Source organism: Nesoenas mayeri, assembly GCF_963082525.1.
Source record: "Nesoenas mayeri genome assembly, chromosome: 5".
In the NCBI taxonomy this organism is placed as follows: Eukaryota; Metazoa; Chordata; class Aves; order Columbiformes; family Columbidae; genus Nesoenas; species Nesoenas mayeri.
This window is the reverse complement of record NC_137548.1, coordinates 4,054,663-4,074,807: the sequence shown is the minus strand read 5'-3', so window position 1 is coordinate 4,074,807 and position 20,145 is coordinate 4,054,663. Positions and strand designations below refer to the sequence as shown.

At 48.9% G+C, this 20,145-nt stretch overlaps 2 protein-coding genes across 6 annotated transcripts in view; one reads left to right on the top strand and one right to left on the bottom strand.

Moving 5' to 3' along the window:
- Positions 1-9,205, top strand: part of FBXO34 (F-box protein 34) — a 42,743-nt gene extending 33,538 nt beyond the window's left edge. For 2 of the 3 annotated variants that reach the window (XM_080345124.1, XM_080345123.1), the window contains one exon: positions 6,202-9,203. In XM_080345124.1, coding sequence (XP_080201250.1) covers positions 6,202-8,380 — 2,179 coding nt within the window. In that variant the 3' untranslated portion in view covers positions 8,381-9,203. Of the gene's footprint in view, positions 1-6,201 lie in introns of all 3 variants that reach the window. The other variant, XM_080345125.1, reaches the window with a different exon arrangement.
- The window catches only part of ATG14 (autophagy related 14), a gene marked incomplete at its 5' end in the record, with an annotated part of 31,134 nt that continues 13,272 nt past the window's right edge, over positions 2,284-20,145 (bottom strand). The window contains 5 exons of one of the 3 annotated variants that reach the window (XR_013922174.1): positions 2,284-2,537; positions 11,518-11,816; positions 12,213-14,457; positions 18,932-19,017; positions 19,128-19,214. Coding sequence is in view for 1 of the 3 variants with exons in the window: in XM_080345126.1 (XP_080201252.1) it covers positions 14,151-14,457; positions 18,932-19,017; positions 19,128-19,214 (480 nt within the window). Of the gene's footprint in view, positions 2,538-9,188; positions 9,276-11,517; positions 11,817-11,940; positions 14,458-18,931; positions 19,018-19,127; positions 19,215-20,145 lie in introns of those variants that run through there. The other 2 variants (XR_013922173.1, XM_080345126.1) reach the window with 2 other exon arrangements.

The window sequence follows — 20,145 nt, the reverse complement described above, 5'->3', positions numbered from 1 at the left end:
CTGCGGTGTGCAGTCAGCAACGCTCGGAACTTTTGCCGATTGGAGTTAGTGTTTACAAAAAGAAATCACAGGAAACTTGGGGTTTCGATTGAAATTTTCGCCTTAATAAAACCTTCCGGTCATTCGGCCAGAAAACTGTGGTGTTTGAGCAGATTACACTTTTTGTTGTGTTGTGTTGTTGAGATCTTTTGTCTTCACAGGCACTGTGAGAGTCCCTGGCCCAGCAAGGGGCATCTGGGCTCTCTGTGGACCTTAGAAGGAGCTGTGAAATGGAGCCTTTTCTACAGTTTTTCCTCCACTGCTGGAGTTTTCGCTAACGCAAATATGTTTTGGTTTTCTTTAAGCTGCTGTGATTTCCAAGGGAAAAATTTAATGAAATATACAAAGGCAAATGTAGAGTGTTGCATTTGGGCAGAACAACCCCAGGTTCCAGTATAAGTTGGGGAATGACCTATTAGAGAGCAGCGTAGGGGAAAGGGACCTGGGGGTCCTGGGGACAACAGGATGACCATGAGCCAGCACTGGGCCCTTGTGGCCAGGAAGCCAAGTGGTACCTGGGGTGGGTTAGAAGGGGGTGGTCAGTAGGTCAGAGAGGTTCTCCTGCCCCTCTGCTCTGCCCTGGGAGACCACACCTGGAATTCTTGTGTCCAGTTGTGGCCCTCAGTTCCAGCAGGACAGGGAACTGCTGCAGAGAGTCCAGCGCAGCCACCAAGATGCTGAAGGGAGTGGAGCATCTCCCATGTGAGGAAAGGCTGAGGGAGCTGGGGCTCTGGAGTGCGACAAGAGGAGACTGAGGGGGGGACTCATACCTGGGATCAATATGGAAAGGGGGAGTGTCAGGAGGATGGAGCCAGGCTCTTCTCGGTGACAACCAGTGATAAGTCAAAGGGGCAATGGTTACAACATGGGACACAGGAGGTTCACTTAAATTTGAGAAGAAACTTGTTCTGATGAGGGTGTCAGAGCTGGCCCAGGCAGCACAGGGGGGTTGTGGAGTCTCCTTCTCTGCAGACATTCCAACCCACGCCTGGACACCTTCCTGTGTAACCTCATCTGGGTGTTCTGCTCATGGGGGGATTGACTGGATGAGCTTTCCAGGTTCCTTCCAATCCCTAGCATTCTATGATTTAGAAGATATAAAAATACAGAAGGACGCAGAAAGATTCTGTCCAGCTTGGCTAAGTAGCTTATGGGTCTTCAGGGCAAGGAGGGGTACATGCATGTTGCACATGGAAACATCTATTTCTATATCAATCCCATGTAGTAACTAACTTGATAAAACTGTAGTGGAAACAAGCCGTAGTTACGACTTGTAAAATCACCAGTGTAATTCCAGAAGTGTAAAGTATCCTGTTTTTTAGACACGGCTGATTAGGAACAGAAAAAAAACGGCCCTTTTTATTTTGTCAGCTTAAGGATGGAATAACAGTATAAAGGCGGCACAGCTGGTTCTTTCAGTGCTGATCATTCCTGGCAGAATTATCTCTTATCAACAATTCAAAACCGCACGTTTGAGACTGAAAACCTTTTCATGCTTTACTCCATGAACTTCTGAAGAGTCGTTGTCTCTAAAGATAAAATTAGAAAGCTTGATAACTTAAAGGGTGGGGGAAAAGCAAACAGAATAATTCTGGAATGGTATCATAGGGAATCGTCAGTGACGTGACGTCACCTTTTAACAGCTATTTTGGTGGGTTTAAATATTTAAAACTTCCCTGGAGCTGCCACAATTCTCTGCTTGCCAGCGCTGCAGTGTTGCAGAAATAAGTGAGTCTGTGGGTGGGGACTGGGCTCTGGTTCATCTTCAAAGTGATTTCTGCTGGGAAGCCTCCTAATTCTAGGAGCTAGAAACAAAATGTGCTGCTGACGTGCAGGGAAGAAGTGAAGTTTGCCTGGAAGTTCGTTCTTAATGTTCACAGCAAAGTGTGTGTGGGGGCCCATTTTTATCCAAGTGACACCTTCAGGTAAGGTCCATTACTAACAGCTCGGTTAAAATGGACGTTCTCTTCGCTGCCCAAAAAAAACGGGAGGCAGGTGGCACCATGATTCAGCTGGTCAGCTTAGCAATGCTCTTGAGAGCTGTCTGGAGTTATTAATTAAGGTTTTCTTCAAATCTGGATCCATTAAAACAAGTGCAGCGAACTGAACGCTGAATTCAAATGAGGCAATTATTCTGGCAGGAAACTTCTGACTAAGGCATAATTTTGTTATGTAAATTATAACTTTTCAACCTTAAATGGTATTGTTGGCTGAGCCTGAGACTAACTGAAACATAGGAGGAAATATAACCTTAAACAAGAAATCCGTGAGAGGTGAGGCAGAACTCTCCCCTTTGTCTTTCTCCAGAGACCAGAAATAGCTGGGAGCAGCTGAACCAACTTTGCTGGCTGAACGTGTCCTCAGTGCGCTGGGGTAACCAGTTTGGTCCTGTTCTCCTTCACATAATGCCTGGTCTGACCTTCGTTTGCAACTTCTCTTTAATGAACGGTGTTGACCCGATTGTCCTGCCGGATTCCTGAAAACAGCTCGAAGAAAGCCTGTTAAAAACACGTTCAGCTCATCTTTCAAACACCCGCCATGAAAACTCATGAATGAAATTGAACCTTCTGCTCTTAGCTCATGAGATTTCAACATGCGGAGTTGTGTAGTTAATTGTATTCACCTCTTCTCCCTGGGATACGGTGGTGGGCAACCATTGGAGCTTTTATTTGATCTGAAAAGCGCAGCTCCAAAATTCCCCTCTGGATGGGATGAGGGGTGTAAGCACCGTTCTCTGCAGTTGTTCACCTGATGCTCTTCTAGGCTGGGCTCTGGTCTGAATACATTGGTGGCTGGACCCTGCTCAGCTCTAAAGTGGCAGCTGAGATGAGGCAAACTCTGTTTTCTGTACTGAAAAGGGGCCTGTAAGATGGGACAGACTTTAGAGCAGGACCTGTTGTGATAGGACAAGGGGTGATGGTTTAAAACTAAAGGAGGGAGATTCAGGTTAAACATGAGGAAGAAATTGTTGGCCCTGAGGGTGGTGAGAGCCTGGCCCAGGTTGGCCAGAGAGGTGGTGGATGAACCATCCCTGGAGACATCCCAGGCCAGGCTGGACGGGGCTCTGAGCAACCTGAGCTGGTGAAGATGTCCCTGCTCATGGCAGGGGGGGCACTGGGGGAGCTGGGAAGGTCCCTTCAACCCAAACCATTCTGTGATTCTGTGGAAGAACAGGCTGAAACAAGCTACAGCAGCCTTGCTTTCCCATTCTCTATTATTCATCTGTTGCAGCACCCTGAAGTTCTATTTTTATCAGGTCATTTTAGGTTTTAGCATCCAACTGAGGAGGCAAACAGAACAGCTCTGTTGCGTTTTGCAGAGGAGACTAAATTGAGAGGTGACCCAGTTCCAACAAGAGCTGGAATCAGCAGCAGAAGGCATGGGGAGAGAATTAACCCAGGGACTGGGTAGATGTATCTGTGGTAATGGGAGCTGTTATCCCCACAGTCTGTAGGTGATGGGTAGGTGGTTTTGGCACTGTCTTGTTGCAAGAATAAGGTGATGATCTCCCTAGAAAATCAGGAGGGGAGAGAACACAACTGCATCCTTTGCAGTATCTGCCTCCTGGCCTTCAAAGCGCTGCGGGGGTCCAAGGGGGACCCCGAGGTTCTATGCACACTCATAGAAGGTGGACTGAGCCCCTTCCTCTCAATGTACTGCCCCAAAACCTCTCTCCCCACACTTGTCACCCATCCCTTCGCACTTACTTCTAGGGCCAGAAGGAGGAAACCTGTGTGGTGGCAGCAGCTGGACCTGGAGCATCTTCCTTCCCAAGCGTCCTGCGCTGGCTCCGCTGCTCCCAGGCCCAGCTCTGTGTTCCGCCCTCGGGAACTCTGCAGCGTCCCCAGCCCTGGCTGCTGGGTCCAGGTCTGGGCTCTCCAGTTTAAGAAGGACAAGGAATTACTGGAGAGAGTCTATGGGAGGGACACAAAGATGCTGAGGGGTCTGGAGCATCTTTGTGATGAGGAGACACCGAGAGAGCTGGGGCTGTTGAGCTGGAGAAGAGAAGCTGAGAGGGATCTGATCAATGGGATCAATATCTCAGGGTGGGTGTCAGAGGATGGACCAGACTCTGTTCAGTGGTGCCCAGCGCCAGGGTGAGGGGCAACGGGCACAGACTGAAACACAGGAGGCTCCATCTGAACATGAGCAGAAACTTGTTTGCTGGGAGGTGCCAGAGCCTGGCCCAGGCTGCCCAGAGTGGGTGTGGAGTCTCCTCCTCTGAGACATTCCAACCCCCTGGACCCACCTGTGTGATCTGCTCTGTGACCCTGCGTGAGCAGGGGTTGGACTGGGGGATCTACAGAGGTCCCTTCAACCCCAGCCACACTGTGAGTCTCTGATCCATGGGGCAGAGCTGGCTGCACTGTCCCTGAGCTGTGCTCCAGGTTGCTCCTACATCCATCTCTATTCATGGTTGGCATCTACTGTTCCTGGCTTCCCTGTGCAGCTGTCCTGTGTCCCCTCCTCGTGTGCCGTCCCCACCGGTGCCCTGTGTAGCATCCTGAGGGTGTCCCGAGGTCGTTGTTTCCAGACCACAGCACAGTCGGGAAGAGCCTGACTGAACTCCAGCCACATCCATCTGATACAAACTGATCGTGTGTCTTAACTGGGGGTGTTACACCTATCAATTTGTCGAACTTTATAGATGTTATGGCTTGAGGTTTTTAATTAAGAGTCGGTTTTAGGCTAGAAATGCGATACTAAAGCAACTGTTTTGGTGGTGGCTCTCAAGGGAAATGTATTCAGTGTCTGAATGTGTCCGTATCAGCTCATGATAAACGTGGCATTGAACCTGCTGTTCTTAAACTCTCAAGCACAGATTATCCCCATTTCAAAAAGGCCTTTTAATGTAACAGTTCAAAGATTACCATGGAAACATAATCTATAGTTAGTTCTGCAATATGCTTATGCGATCCTCCTGGGAGAAGAGCCTGAAGTCTCCTGATAATTACATCTTATGTGGCTTTCGTGTCTTTTTGAGCTCCGAGTTGAAGGTGACAGCGAAGGCGTGACAGAGCGGAGGAGCCGAGTGCCCGGCACTGTTGTGTCAGCAGCACCCACGTGTCTCCTTCACAGCTCTGAAATTCTTAGCAATAAAAACACGTCTTTGGAAGTGGTTCTTTTCAGCTGGATGTGATGCTGCTCTCACTTCTGAGGGACGGGGCGGGAGCATCTGATGTGTAGCATGAGGATCCTTGTTGGGAAAGCACAGCAAATTTCCATTATTGGTACACTAAAGGGTAGGTTTTATTTTGGGTGGTGTTAGGAGATTGGATATCTGCCAGGATCTCTGAATATAATATATCTCTATCTATCTCTGTCTCTCTATCTATCTCTGTCTCTCTATCTATCTCAGATAGAGATAGATAGAGAGACAGAGATAGATAGATAATCTATCTCTGTCTCTCAATCTATCTCTATCTCTCTATCTCAGATAGAGATAGATTCTCTCTCTCTCTATCTCTCTCTCTATCTCTCTCTCTATCTCTCTCTCTATCTCTCTCTCTATCTCTCTCTCTATCTCTCTCTCTATCTCTCTATCTCTCTCTCTCTCTCTCTCTCTCTCTCTCTCTCTCTATCTCTCTCTCTATCTCTCTCTCTATCTCTCTCTCTATCTCTCTCTCTATCTCTCTCTCTATCTCTCTCTCTATCTCTCTCTCTATCTCTCTCTCTCTCTCTCTCTATCTCTCTCTCTATCTCTCTCTCTATCTCTCTATCTACCTCAGATAGAGATAGATAATCTGTCTCTATCTCTCTATCTATCTCTATCATCTCTCTATCATCTCTATCTCTATCTGGTAGCTCATGTCAAGATAAACCCCTGGACCCATGTGTGCCTTGCACCTGGATTAAGGAATGAGCGGACACAAGGGTGACTCTCAGTCTAGAAGGAGCCTCTGGCTACGTTTGCGTGACAGACAGAACTCAAACGTCAGGATTTCTGTTTGCAACTCCCTGGACGGAGATTTCTCTCCCAGGAAGATCTCGGCCATCCTTAAGATCATGATCCTGTTGCAAGAAGCTCTCGCAGGGTGGATGTTGCAGCTCGGCTGTTGCTTTTCCTTTCTTATGTGGTTTCTTTTGAGGTGGTGCCTGCTCTTTCTGATTCCATTTTGGCATGGTTTACAACTCTGACTTCTTCCCTTTCTGTTTTTCTAGGGTTTCTGGTATGCACTTAAAGCCATATCTCAAGTTACAGAAGAAAGAGCGATCTCCAGAAATTAGCCAGGACTCCCTAAGAGTCCCACCTGCGAGCCATCAGAGACCAGCGCAAGAAGACAAATACACCACCAACTGCACCAAACTGAGCGTTTTCCCCAAACCCTCCCTCGTGACTCCATCTCGCAAGCTTCTGGGGATTATTTATCCAAATACTATGTGCAATATGAACGGGAAAGGTCCAGCGGATGGTCTGAGCGCCAGGGAAAAGAAGAACGCGCTGTCCGCGACGATTCACCAGGGAGAAGAAGGGGAAGGGCCGCTGGACGTGTGGGCTGTGGTGAAACCTGGCAATACGAAGGAGAAGATCGCGTTCTTCGCTGCCCAGCAGTGCGGCGGCGGCAGCCGCCTGGGCTCCATGAAAATCAAAAGCACGTGGGACATTGACGGGAGAACGGCCAAACGCAGGAAAAAATCCGGCGATCTTAAAAAAGCCAAAATCCAACTGGAAAGAATGAGGGAGGCGAACGGCAGGTGCTCCCAGCCCGAGCCGTTCGCCTGCGGCATCGAGCACTGTTCGGTGCATTACGGGAACGACCACGGCGAGGGCGTCTTCCCCGGCCGGTCCCTCTCGGTGGTGGAGATGGTGGCGTTTCTGGAGCAACGAGCGAGCGCTTTGCTGGTGGACTGCGCGAAAACCTGCGCTCCCGCTCCCGCCACGAGGCCGAGCGCTGCGCCCAAAGCCGCGTTCCCCGCCTCGGACCCTTTCTGCTCCGCCGAGGTGTGCGAGGTGCCGGCGGAGAGGGGGCCGTGCGGCGAGCAGCAGAGCGAGCCTGTGCGGGTGCTGGACATGGTGGCCAAGCTGGAGTCGGAGTGTTTGAGGCGCCAGAGCGAGCGGGAGGCCGGGAGCCTCTCGCGGAACAACAGCTTCCGCCGAAACGTCGGCAGGGTGCTCCTGGCCAACGGCACCCAGCCCGATGGGGACGCGGGGAAGGTGTCCCCGGGGGTCCTGGCTCCAGGGGAGGATTTGGAGGGCACCGTGGAAGCCGAGGGTGGGTATGGGGGACGGTGCGGCGCTCTGGGTGACGCTGAGCTGTGGGATGGCGCTGCCTCTGCTCGGCAGCCTTTTTCTTCTGGGCTGGACGCTCAGATGGAGAATGTGAATTCGGGACTGGCTCACGCGGTGTTGACAATAACCACCGGCAGGAGCGATGCTGAAACACCAACCGAGCCCCCTAGACCTGTGCCGCCCGCCTGTCCCGTTGCCGCCAGCCGCCCGGCCGATTCCTTGCGCAGCAAGAACGCGACTGTCGATTGTACGTCGAAAGAGCCTGTGATTTTCCCAAAGCAAAGCCTGCACCCTGCTAGGAAAGAGCCCTTATGCATCAGTATATCGGTCACCAAGACGGAGAAAGGGCGCAGGAAAGAGAAGCTGTGTAACTCCAGTGCTGGTGACGACGCGCTCCCGGGGAGGCTGTTTTTCCTGCGTGCCGACCAGCCCGCCGCCCACGAGCAACAGCCGCTGCGGGAAAGCGCCCAAGAAAAGCCAGAAGTAGCCCAAAATGAGGATGAGGACGCTTTGGCGTCCGACAGATCATCTGTCGGAAGCGGCGTCCCCGCAGAGCCATCTGCCCTCTCTGTTCCTCCCGCAGAAGGGGCTTTGCAAGTACTTGATCCTTCCTGCTTGAAAAAGCAGGTTTCGCATGACTTTCTGGAGACCCGGTTTAAAATCCAGCAGCTTTTGGAGCCTCAGCAGTACATGGCCTTTTTGCCTCACCACATCATAGTGAAGATCTTTGGTTTGCTTCCCACCAGGAGCCTGGTCGCCCTAAAATGCACTTGCTACTACTTCAAATTCATCATCGAATATTACAACATCAGGCCAGCGGATTCGCGCTGGGTCCGCGATCCCCGGTACAGAGAAGACCCCTGCAAGCAGTGCAAGAAGAAATACGTGAAAGGGGACGTATCGCTGTGCCGGTGGCATCCCAAACCCTATTGCCAAGCGTTACCCTACGGGCCTGGCTACTGGATGTGCTGTCACCGCTCTCAGAAGGGCATCCCAGGCTGTAAGTTGGGCCTTCATGACAATCATTGGGTTCCCGCTTGTCACAGCTTTAATCGCGCCATTCATAAGAAAAGCAGAGGAGCGGGAGCCGAAGTGGAAGAGGAATATTAGTGCACACACACTTTCCTGCGAGATTGTTTGGGGTAGGAGGAGATTCTCATGCCTTGTGCTGTTTACAGTGTATATAATTGTTGTGTTTGGTTATTTTTTTCAATGTTTTTTTTGTTTTCACAGGGCTATGAAACTGCACATAAACACAAGAGCCTTTACCTTTTAGATTACGGATAGCTTTTAGTCCATCGATGTAAATAACACTATAAAAACTAATTGTACATACAGAGTCTACAGCTGGCTGAACAACGTACTCACTACAATGCAGCTATGATAGTGTTGCGGCTACAGTCGTGTGTGTTTTTAAGTGTCTCGTTCCAAAAATCTGTATATCCTGTATAATATATGAACGTTTCCGAGAGGAAACTCTAAATAGGTAAAGGTCGACTTGTTTAAAGAATCTTCAGCCAACTTAACTGGACAACCTTAAAATTAGACTAGAACAGATCCATTATAGTAGTGTGGCAGTGGATAAAAAAAAAGAGGAATATTATTGTATAGTCAGAATAAAAAAATATATCTTGTCTACCATACCTATGTTGTCTGGTTTGGGTTTTTATGTTTGTTTGTTTGTTTTCTTTCTTTTTTTTTTTTTACTTGAATAAAACGTGCATTCTCGATCGGCCTGACCTGCCTTTCTCTTAGTGTGAGGTGCAGGACTGGGATGAACTGGGATTTGCTGGAGTGGTGCAGGATGGAATTGGAGTTGCCTTGGGGATGCGCTGGGAGCTTTGCTGTCCGCTCTATATGGAACTTTCCCCTTGCAAGAAGAACCTTCGCAGCTCTTTGGTGGGTCGTGTGAGCCGAGCGGAGCAGCGCTTGTGCCTTTGTGTTCTCCAAGTCCCTTCTCTCCCCAGCGTTCGTCCGTGGCTGTTTCCCTGGTGTCGTCCATGGGCTGGAGGAGATGAAATCAGAGCACAAGGAAGGTTTGATTCTTTGCAGGATCCTGATTCCAGAAGGACGTTTCTCTCCATTAACAAATAAAACTGAGCAGTTGCGTTTGGTAAATTCAGGGTGTTTGCAGTAGATTTAAAAGGGATGCTAAATAGATATCACAGTATCACAGTATGTTTGGGATTGGAAGGGACCTGGAAAGCTCATCCAGTGCAATCCCCCCATGGAGCAGGAACACCCAGATGAGGTTACACAGGAAGGTGTCCAGGTGGGTTGGAATGTCTGCAGAGAAGGAGACTCCACAACCCCCCTGGGCAGCCTGGGCCAGGCTCTGACACCCTCACCAGGAACAAGTTTCTTCTCAAATTTAAGTGGAACCTCTTGTGTTCCAGCTTGATCCCATTACCCCTTGTCCTATCATTGTTTGCCACCGAGAAGAGCCTGGCTCCATCCTCCTGACACTCACCCTTTATATATTTATAAACATTAATGAGGTCACCCCTCAGTCTCCTCTTCTCCAAGCTAAAGAGCCCCAGCTCCCTCAGCCTTTCCGCATAAGGGAGATGCTCCACTCCCTTAATCAGATGATGATGAGCAGCAGGAATGACATTAAAAACGTGAATGGGCTGTGAAGAGGAAGAGCAGGACTCCTCGGTAATTGGTGATTTTGCTCTCTAATGGGGCGCAGGCTTCTCCCAAGCTGGGATCAAGAAGCAAAACAACTTTCTGGACAGAGTTGTCTTGGCAAAAACCATCAGCATCCAGCTTAATCGCAATTAAGGAAGAGGGGGAAGAAGCCGCTTTCCTGCCCCGCACCCAGGACTGGAACACTTGAGATAACCCACGGGGCAGACAGCGAGGAAAGTCCCTGCGGGGCTGAAATAGAAGCAGGAGAGGAAAATATTTTGTAACTAGATAAGGGGCCTGTGAGGTCATTTTTTTTCAGAACAGGGTGTGAGATTTTGGTCACCTTTGTTGAACAAGGGGAAAAAATGAGAATAAAATAAGCGCATTGGGCTGTTTTGCTCCTTGGAGCAGTTGAATACGGAGGATAATTTGCTCTCCGCCCCATCCCCACCCTCCCCTCAAGCTGCTGTGGACCGTGGGCTGTTTTATCCATCATTGATTAACGCTGTTGGCCGGAACCACCCCGTTGTTGTTAACAGTTGTTTTACAGAACAAACTTCTGCATCCAGAGTGAGCTGCAAGCTGGTTTTTTGGGCTTTTTTCCTGTAAATTAGTAAAGTGCAGATTTCTGTTTCCCTAATGGCCAGTTCAGGGAGAACCCAAAGCCTGATGAACTAACTTATTTTTTCCTGAGGCAATTGGAAGATCCAGTGTTGGACTAACAAAACCCAGTGTTCAGAACTAAAGACGGTGCTGCATGCTGGCCTGCCCTGCCTGAAGGGGTAATAACATTGCCGTATTTTATAAGCACCCACTTCTCCTCGTGCTCTGGGGTCTCCTGGCACGGATGCCACTGGAACAGCCACCGTGGCTCCATCCTGCCTGTTCTAGAGCAGCTTTTCCCCTTCGTGGTGTCTCTGCTCCCTGGAAGGAGGTTCCATGATGCTCTATCAGGGTTCCCTTCCCCACTGTTGGCCCTAATTCTGCCCCCAGAACCATCATTTCACACCAAACCCCAACGTCTGTCTGCGGTCCCACTTCTTGCAAGGTGGGAATGGTGCTGAAGCCTCCTCGGGGCAGTTTGTCCTCCCCAGCCTCTTAGAATTATTTTGGTTGGAAGAGACCCTTAAGCTCAAGTCCAACCATAACCTAAATCTAGGACTAAGCCATGTCCCTGTGAGCCTCATCTGGAGATGCTGGGCTGGTACAAGCAACCCTGGGGCAGGGACAGGACTTGGGGCACCACGGGGCTGCTGGCACCGCTTAAACAGCAGCGACCTAAGTGACCTGGAGGCATAAGCTGAGCTCAGGGCCAGGCCTGGCTTTGCGCATGGCTGTGAACGCCAAGTGCGCAGGAGCAGCTGCTCTGGAGCGTGCAGCAGGCTGGAATCGCAGAGCATCAGTGCTCCCCATCCCAAAAAAAACAACTGGGATGGGTTGTTTCGTAGAATCAGCATGGTTTGGGTTGAAGGGACCTTCAGAGCTCATCTAGTCCAACCCCTGCCATGAGCAGGGACAGCTTCACTTCCCCTCCATCATTCAGTGACCCTGGTGACAAACCTTGCCCTTTCCCATCCCTGTTGCTCAGACGTGCAACACCTCACTTCAATAATTACCTCGTGTCCTCCCGAAACGACCTTGTGAAGTGAAGCATCTGCCCTTGCGCGCAGAAATAATTCAGGCTCAGCACCTGGTGAAACAAACGTCACTGGGCAGAGAAGCAGCTCCAAGCTGGGAGGGATTTACCTGTTTACATGTATATATGCGTGTGGGTGTTTCGCAGGACTCCTCTCCCCGATCCAACAGAGATGTAGTTATTTGATGTAAGAGTATTATTATAGGATGGGTATTGCTTATTCCACCGCTGTACGATTGCACTGCACTGGTCCCCGCGATGCGTTGAAGGCTGGAAGTTCTTGTGGACAAAAACAAACCACACAGAAGTAACAATTATACAACTTAAAAAAAATAGATATACTGTTAAAGATTTATTGCAATAATACAATAAAATTTAGAAAAACAAAACCATTTGTGTTTAGTTACATCTAGTTCGGAAGTTGCAGAGAGAGGTGCTGAGATTTTGTGGGTGACGAGCGACCCCGGGTGTCCCATCCCATTGAGGTCCCCGATTTTGAGGCTCTTCCTCGGCAGCTCCAATTGGCCACCCCGGATCACCCGTCACGGACAAAAGCCGAGGCCTAAACTGAAATTCCCGCATTCATGCTACGCAAAGTGTTTTGTAAAACCCTCAGCTGGCTGTCATCAAATATCTATAATTACAGATATTCCCTCCCCGGCCCCCAAAACAAACCTGGAAAACTAATCCTGGCGATTGCACTCGAGGTTTGGACACACACACGATTCTTCCTCAGCTACACGTGTACAAAACACTTTGAAAAGAAACAAACAAACCACAATCCGTATTCTGTACAAAAAACATGACGTGAAAAGACCGACCCCGACGCGTCTTTTAACCCCCTCGCAGTGCCCTTGTGCACTTTCAGAATGGGACATGGTTGCTAATAAATTATTTGGAAAACATGGTTATGAAGTATATGGCTTTAAAAAGGTTTTTGTGATGGTGGCGTGTTTGTTGGGTTTCGTTTTACCCCTAAATGACGGTGCACAAATAGTATCACAGCCTGGCCTTTAGGGGTTCAAAGCAGCACAAAGGCAGCAATGAAAGAGTGACTGAAATGTATATTAATAAAGAAAAGGAAGATTTATATGGTGGGGTCCAGTGCAAAATTAATGGGGAGCAGAAGGAGCTGAGCAATGCTAAGAGCCCAGTATACCCAGTATATAGCACTGGTTGCTTAGAACTGCAAAGGGTCCAATAGCTGCGAGTAAAATGCCGTGAACTGAGCAGAGACTAAACCCTCCCAGCCCATCACCATAGTCAAGGGAGTCTTGGCTGATCCCTTAAACCCAACTGCTGGATTTACAGGGTGTTTCGAAAAGTTGGACCCAGTTTCAAAAGGCAGTGATTTCAAATTGGGTCCATCTTTTTGAAACGCCCTGTGCCAAACCCATTTTCACTGGTGACCACAGCAGCCTCTCGCTTGCCTTCAAAGGGCCAAATGTAATTTTGGGTCTGTATAAATCTAACTACTCCTCCATTAATCCAGTCCTAAGATGACATTTGGCCCTCTGAAGGTAACCAAGACCAAAAGAATGGTAGAACCGAGGGTGTCTCCATTGAACAATGTGTGGAATTAAGGATCTTTGGTTTTAAAACAAAAAAGAAACTACTGACCATAGATTCCTATCCCCCAGGCCAAAGAGAAGGAGCCGCAGCTAAATGAAACCAACTTGTTGGCATTCACTAAACAAAAGAACATAAACCCCACCATAAACACAAAATAAAACTGGGTTTAAAATACATGTAGTGTGGAGAACGCGTGACTTCACTAAAATAGCATCAAATGAGGTTTTTCTAGTATTAAGAAAAGTGGCAATGTGGTGGTGTAGCTGATCAATATTATTGCAACGACGCAATCCTGTATCGGTGTCAAATGTGGGTCTAGCGAAGAGAATGTCCAGTGTTTCTTTGGTGTGTGATATTAAGAGTAAAGAGCCTGTGTGCTTCGAACAGCACAACACGGAGCTTCCAGACTACCAACATGAAACAAGCCACTTTTCTACAGCAAAACTCATTCACAACCAAATCTAAAAGTAAGAGCAATTCGCTGTGAGAATTCCCATCCATGCCGATTCTTCGTATTAAAAATATGGCAACGGAGATTAGAAAACATGTTAAAAATGCATCATCTTGACGTCCTGAATGAAAAAAAATTTAGAAATCCGCAGTTTTTGCATGATGCAAGACAGATTTAAAACACACACAAAGGAAAACCCTGTAAGGAGTTAAAACGTGAAGTGCATTTGCACGCTGTCCGGGCTGCACAGCGAGCAGCCTTCATCCCGATCCAAACCCTCCACAAGCTGCTTCTTCCTCAGAACGCAGAGCTGGAGGCTGCCAGGTCCTTTTTCCTCGATAATAACGCAGACAGAACCAGGACACAAAGTGCCATCGCAGAGCCCATCAGGAGCACGTAGCTAGCTAATTTACAAAAACGGTACCATCACAGTCATCTTGGTTAAATAAAAATGTTTGGGTTTGTTGGTATTTTGTTTTCTGGTTTACAAAATGAAAGTCTGACCTTTTCTTTGTTCCAGGCACTACTTAAACTCGATATGTAAGGTTTGTACTATAGCATCGGCTCCTCCGAGCCTTTCCCCTCGCTGGTTAGCGATGTCCTGTGTATGCCTTGAACCAGGAGGTGACGGAGGCGGCGGCGGATGAGATCATTCCCCCGGCGCTGCTGCTGGCGATGGGCTGCGACGCCTGCGTGCTCTGGCTCTGCAGCATCTCCGCCTGCTGGGAGGGGATGTCGCAGAACCTGGGGCTGGGCAGGTTCTCCCAGTCCGTCCCCAGGTCCGTCTCTTCGTCGCTGACGCGCTCGTCGCCGCTCTCGTCCGTCTCGCCGGGGGCGCTGGGGTCCACAAATTCCATGGAGTCTTCGAGGTCGGCGCTGATTTCAAAAGGGCCGGACCTGCGAATGCGGACACAGCGGGGTCAGTGTGGGACTGTCACAGAGTCACTGCATGTTCGAGCAAGTGTAGAGTCAGGCAGGAACAACCCCAGGTTCCATTATAAGTTGGGGAATGACCTGTTGAAGAGCAGCGTAGGGGAAAGGGATCTGGGGGTCCTGGGGACAGCAGGGTGACCATGAGCCAGCACTGGGCTCTTGTGGCCAGGAAGCCAATGGTACCTGGAGTGGGTTAGAAGGGGGTGGTCAGTAGGTCAGAGAGGTTCTCCTGCCCCTCTGCTCTGCCCTGGGGAGACCACACCTGGAATCTTGTGTCCACTTGTGGCCCCTCAGTTCCAGCAGGACAGGGAACTGCTGCAGAGAGTCCAGCGCAGCCACCAAGATGCTGAAGGGAGTGGAGCATCTCCCGTGTGAGGAAAGGCTGAGGGAGCTGGGGCTCTGGAGCTGGACAAGAGGACACTGAGGGGGGACTCATTCCTGGGGATCAATATGGAAAGGGGCAGTGTCAGGAGGATGGAGCCAGGCTCTTCTCAGTGACAACCAACAATAGGACAAGGGGCAATGGGTACAAACTGGAACACAGAAGGTTCCACTTAAATATGAGATGAAACTTGTTCCTGGTGAGGGTGTCAGAGCCTGGCCCAGGCTGCCCAGGGAGGTTGTGGAGTCTCCTTCTGTGCAGACATTCCAACCCGCCTGGACACCTTCCTGTGTAACCTCATCTGGGTGTTCCTGCTCCATGGGGGGATTGCACTGGATGAGCTTTCCAGGTCCCTTCCAACCCCTGACATTCTGTGATTGGAAGGAACCCCAAAAGATCTTCTAGTCCAATCACCAGGTCCCATTGCTGGTATGAGCCCCAGACCCTCCAAAGCATCCTGCTCTGTCCTGCATCCAGCAGAGAAGTTAAAACACCTCTGTGTTTATCAGTCAGCAAGAGAGAAACTCACTGGCTACAGAGGTAACTGACAATGGTGCAACTAAAACATGAGGCCAAGGAAGCGACAGTTGGTTCCAATCCGCAGAGCAGGAACGGCCCAAGAGCTGTTCTGCTTTGGCGGTGGATGGTGAAACACACCTGCAAGAAAACCCACTTTTGGTAATATCTCACAGCTCCACCGGTGGAAATCTCAGCTTGATGTGGAACAGCTTTTATTTTTAACACCAGCCCTGGCCAGGCCAAGATGCTGCAGCTCTGTCAGCCAGAGGAAGGGTGCAGTTTACAGCTTAGAACCGGGCTGGCACAACTCACTGGAGATACTGCCCACAGCAACACTTACCCTGAGCAACATCTCAACAACTTCTTTACTATGAGGCTGGTCAAACACTGAAACAGGTTGCCCAGAGAGGCTGTGAGGTTGCCATAAGTGGAGATATTAAAAATCCTGACGGCCACAGTCCTGAGTAACTTAGAATCATAGAATCACAGGATGGTTTGGGTTGAAGGGACCTTCCTAGCTCCCCCAGTGCCACCCTTGCCATGAGCAGGGACATCTTCACCAGCTCAGGTTGCTCAGAGCCCCGTCCAGCCTGGCCTGGGATGTCTCCAGGGATGGTTCAGCCACCACCTCGCTGGCCAACCTGGGCCAGGCTCTCACCACCCTCAGGGCCAACAATTTAATCCTCATGTCCAGCCTGAATCTCCCTCCTTTAGTTTAAAACCATCACCCCTTGTCCTGCCACAACAGGCCCTGCTAAAACATCTGTCCCCCGTCTGCCAACGTGCTCCAGTCCGTTCTGCTTTGAGGGGGGCGATGGGCTGGATCTCCGGAGGTTCTGGCCAAACCCACTGGTGCTGTGACTCTGTGTTACCTGCTGCCACTGCCTGGTGGGAGAAGCAATTGCATCCGCCCCATCCTGCTGCTTTGCACTCAAGTACAGGCAGCCAAAATCCAAAATACCCTTACTGAGCCAAAGCAGGTGGTTTCAGAGGCTGGTGACCCCGTGTGAGTTTTTCATGGAGGTGGTGAAACACAGAGGACTCTGCATAGATATAATTTTACCAAGCTTTAATTGCTATCTGAAAACAGTAGCTTATACAAGCAACTCTAAGCCTAGATATCTAAAGGAAAATAAAGAGAGCTGGTTGCTGCAAACCCTGCGGACAGCTGAGAAATTAAAGGTAAACACTCCTCTTTCATAATGCGGAAAGGAATGGGAGCACTGCCTTCTGGCAAAGCGCTCTGCTTAACAAGGCAACCTGAGAAGAGAGTCATCAGGTTTAAGGCCAGAAGGGAGCATTAGATCATCCAGAGTGACCTGTCCTATAACAAAGGCCATTAAAAAAGAGCTGAGTGGTGCATCTGACACACTTGAGGGACAGGATGTCATGCATAGGGACCTGGACAAGCTGGAGAAGTGAGCCCATGTGAACCTCATGAGGTTCAACAAGGCCAAGTGCAAGGTCCTGCACCTGGGTCAGGGCAGCTCTCAGTATCAGTCCAAGCCAGGGATGAACAGATGGAGAGCAGACCCCAGGAGAAGTACTTGGGGCTGCTGGGGGTTGAAAGGTTGGACATGAGCTGGCAACGTGCGCTTGCAGCCCAGAAACCAACTGTATCTTGGGCTGCATCCCCAGCCCCGAGGGCAGCAGGAGGAGGGAGGTGATTCTGCCCCTCTGCCCCGCTCTGGTGAGACCCCCCTGCAGTGCTGGTCCAGCTCTGGGTCCTCAGCACAGGACACACATGGACCTGATGGAGAGGGGCCAGAGGAGCCACAGGAATGACCCAAGGCTGGAACAGCTCTGCTGGGAGGACAGGCTGAGAGAGTTGGGGTGTTCAGCTGGAGAAGAGAAGCTCCGGGGAGACCTCATTGTGGCCTTTCTGTGCTTAAAAGAGGCAGATAAGAAAGATGGGGACAGACTTTTCAACAGGGCCTGTTGTGATAGGACAAGGGGTGGTGGTTTTAATATAAAGAAGGGGAGATTCAGGCTGGACACGAAGAAGAAATTGTTGTCCCTGAGGGTGGTGAGAGCCTGGCCCAGGTTGGCCAGAGAGGTGGTGGCTGAACCATCCCTGGAGACATCCCAGGCCAGGCTGGACGGGGCTCTGAGCAACCTGAGCTGGTGAAGATGTCCCTGCTCATGGCAGGGGGGGCACTGGGGGAGCTTTGAAGGTCCCTTCAACTCAAACTGTTCTGTGATTCTGTGATTACATTCTAGATGTTCCCCCTGTCCTGAGCCCAGTAACCTCTGCCTGATGAAAACATCCATTCCAGAAATGCATCTGGCCTTGACAGCATAAGGAAACAGAGAATCCCCCCTTTCATTCTTGCTTGTAATTAATCTCTGTGTTAACTGCATGTGTCTCATTTCAACCTAGCTCAGACTCTTCACTTCCAATGGTGTCTGTAAAGCCATCCAGTAGCCTGTATTTTTTCCCCGTGAAGGTGTGGAAATCAAGTCATCTCTCAATCTCATCTCTAGCGAGCTGAGAGTATTTCATACAGACTGAATCTTCTCTGACTCTTTCCTGTAACCTCTTTTACTATATGGACCAACTGATGCATTTAAAGCTCTGTAACATTTGCACAGAGAGACGAGACCCACTGTGGCACCTTTACAGCAGCTGCTTTCCAGGACACAGCTCTTCACTCTCTGCTATTTCCTACACTCTCCTGGTTTGCAGAGAAGCAGCAAAAGCAGATCATTTTTTTCCAAACTGAGCTGTTACAAAGATTTGGCTCCCTGTATCTTTGGGTTGAATCAGTAGGGATGTACTCAAAGAACAGAAGGGAAGTGGTTAGAGACATGTACGTGAGTCCTGTTTTTTTAAATAAAACTAGATCTGTACATGAGAACAAAGTGGAAAAGTAGGTTTCAGAACATTAATGTGTTTAAGGGGCAATAAAGGACTAGTCAGATTAAACAAATAATTGCAGACTGCCTCAGACACAAGTGACTTGTGACTGGATTATCCCAACAGGAAATTAATATAATTGGCTTTCTTATATTTAAGTTGTAAAAAAAATATATATATAATTATTAAATCTGGTGCATGTAGCCCACATGAACTGATGTTCTTTTCAACACATACTAAGTTAACTGAAAAGTTGTCCTTAATCTTAATTTATATATAAATTAAATGTATTTGAAGTGTTTGCTTTGGTCTAGGGTGTTCATTGACTGGAAGTATTTTGGGAAAGGTTTACCCAGTATTTGTTTTAGGGTTGATATTGCTGGATTCTCTTAGGTATTTACATGTTGGCAAGATGCTAGCAGGGTTATATTTGGAGCAGAGTGAGACTGCCTGGCATCATCAGCTACAAAGCTGAGCCTACTAGAAGCACATCACACATCTCTGAAATCTAAATTCCTACTCAGGACCCCCTTTTTCTGTCCTCTCCTTGTAAATACCCTGATCTCTGGTGTGCTGAGAGCTCGTTTATAGGTATAGCAGAAGAGATTTCCTCGTAAGTAACAAGACAAATGTGTAGCTTCAAAAGGGTCACAGGAGAGCTGAGGTACCGCTCTTCTTACCTGCCCAAGTTCTCTGTGTCTGGGCTGACCAGGTACATGAGGTTCCTGAGCGTATGCAGCGGGTGCAACAGGTCTAAATTGACGTGCTACCGAGGGGAAGGTAAGAAAAATACACCATCAGTTACAGGAGGAAACCTGCAGGCACAGCTGATACTTTAAAAGCTGTTGAAAGAATCCCAATGTGCATTCCCCCTACCTGAGAGAAGCAAAGGTGAAGGATGTTCGCATTCAGCTTCTTCACTGCCCGCATGAACCTGTGTCTGCTGAGATTCTCTCCACAGAACTCGCTGTTGAAACATCAAACACATGTATATATTATATATATATTTAAAGAAGGCAAAATGCTGTGAAAATACATCTACTGGAGACATCAGCATTATGTGCCCTGGCTTCCTAACAAATCCCAGAGTAAAAATCCTCACAGCGAGCACTTGTTTAAACTGTACAGCCAGTTTTAGAGTGCTCAGGAGATCAATTTTTCACCTAGCAAGACCGTTAGCGTTTCATCGGCGAGGGCTGCTTGCCCCAGTCTCACCGGTTTCAGCAGGACAAGTGATGTAAACTGTAGGAAACTCAAGGATCCACTGTAGCCAACCTACTTCAGCTCTCATTTTACATCTTTCATCACTTCCCATTCCCAACCTTTCCCTTCTGCAGAGACAGAACGCCCAAATAATAGTAATAAAAAAAACGCAGAGACCCCACACAACTGTTGTGCCCTCGCTTTGGCAGCCACTACCTTAAACGCTTAAAGAATCTCAACAACATAACTAAGACCTTGGAAGACTGAGTAGGTCCAAGCTCCATCAGTTCTACTTCTGTACAGATCCCATCAGCTCCACATAGACATATAAAAATCTAACAGTGTTTTTCATCACAAATGGGGTTTACGCAATAGACTCCCAGACGTTTGGCAGCCAGGTGTGTTCTGCATAGGTGTTTTATCCCCAAAAGAATTACACAGCTTTCATGCCATATTATAAGGACTTGTTCTACAGCGCTTGATGTAGCGGAGTTATTCAAGATGACTAAGAGCTGCTGAATTGGGCTGGGATTTTGTAAAGCACAGTAGGGTCTCATAAAATGAAAAGTGCTGTTCATGGACAGTCATATTTCATTCCTAATGTGAGGACGCTGACTTAAGTCAGTTAGAAAGCTGTTATTTTTAACTGTGATGGTTGGTCTACACTCTCAGGAGGTAAAAAAGGAGGGAG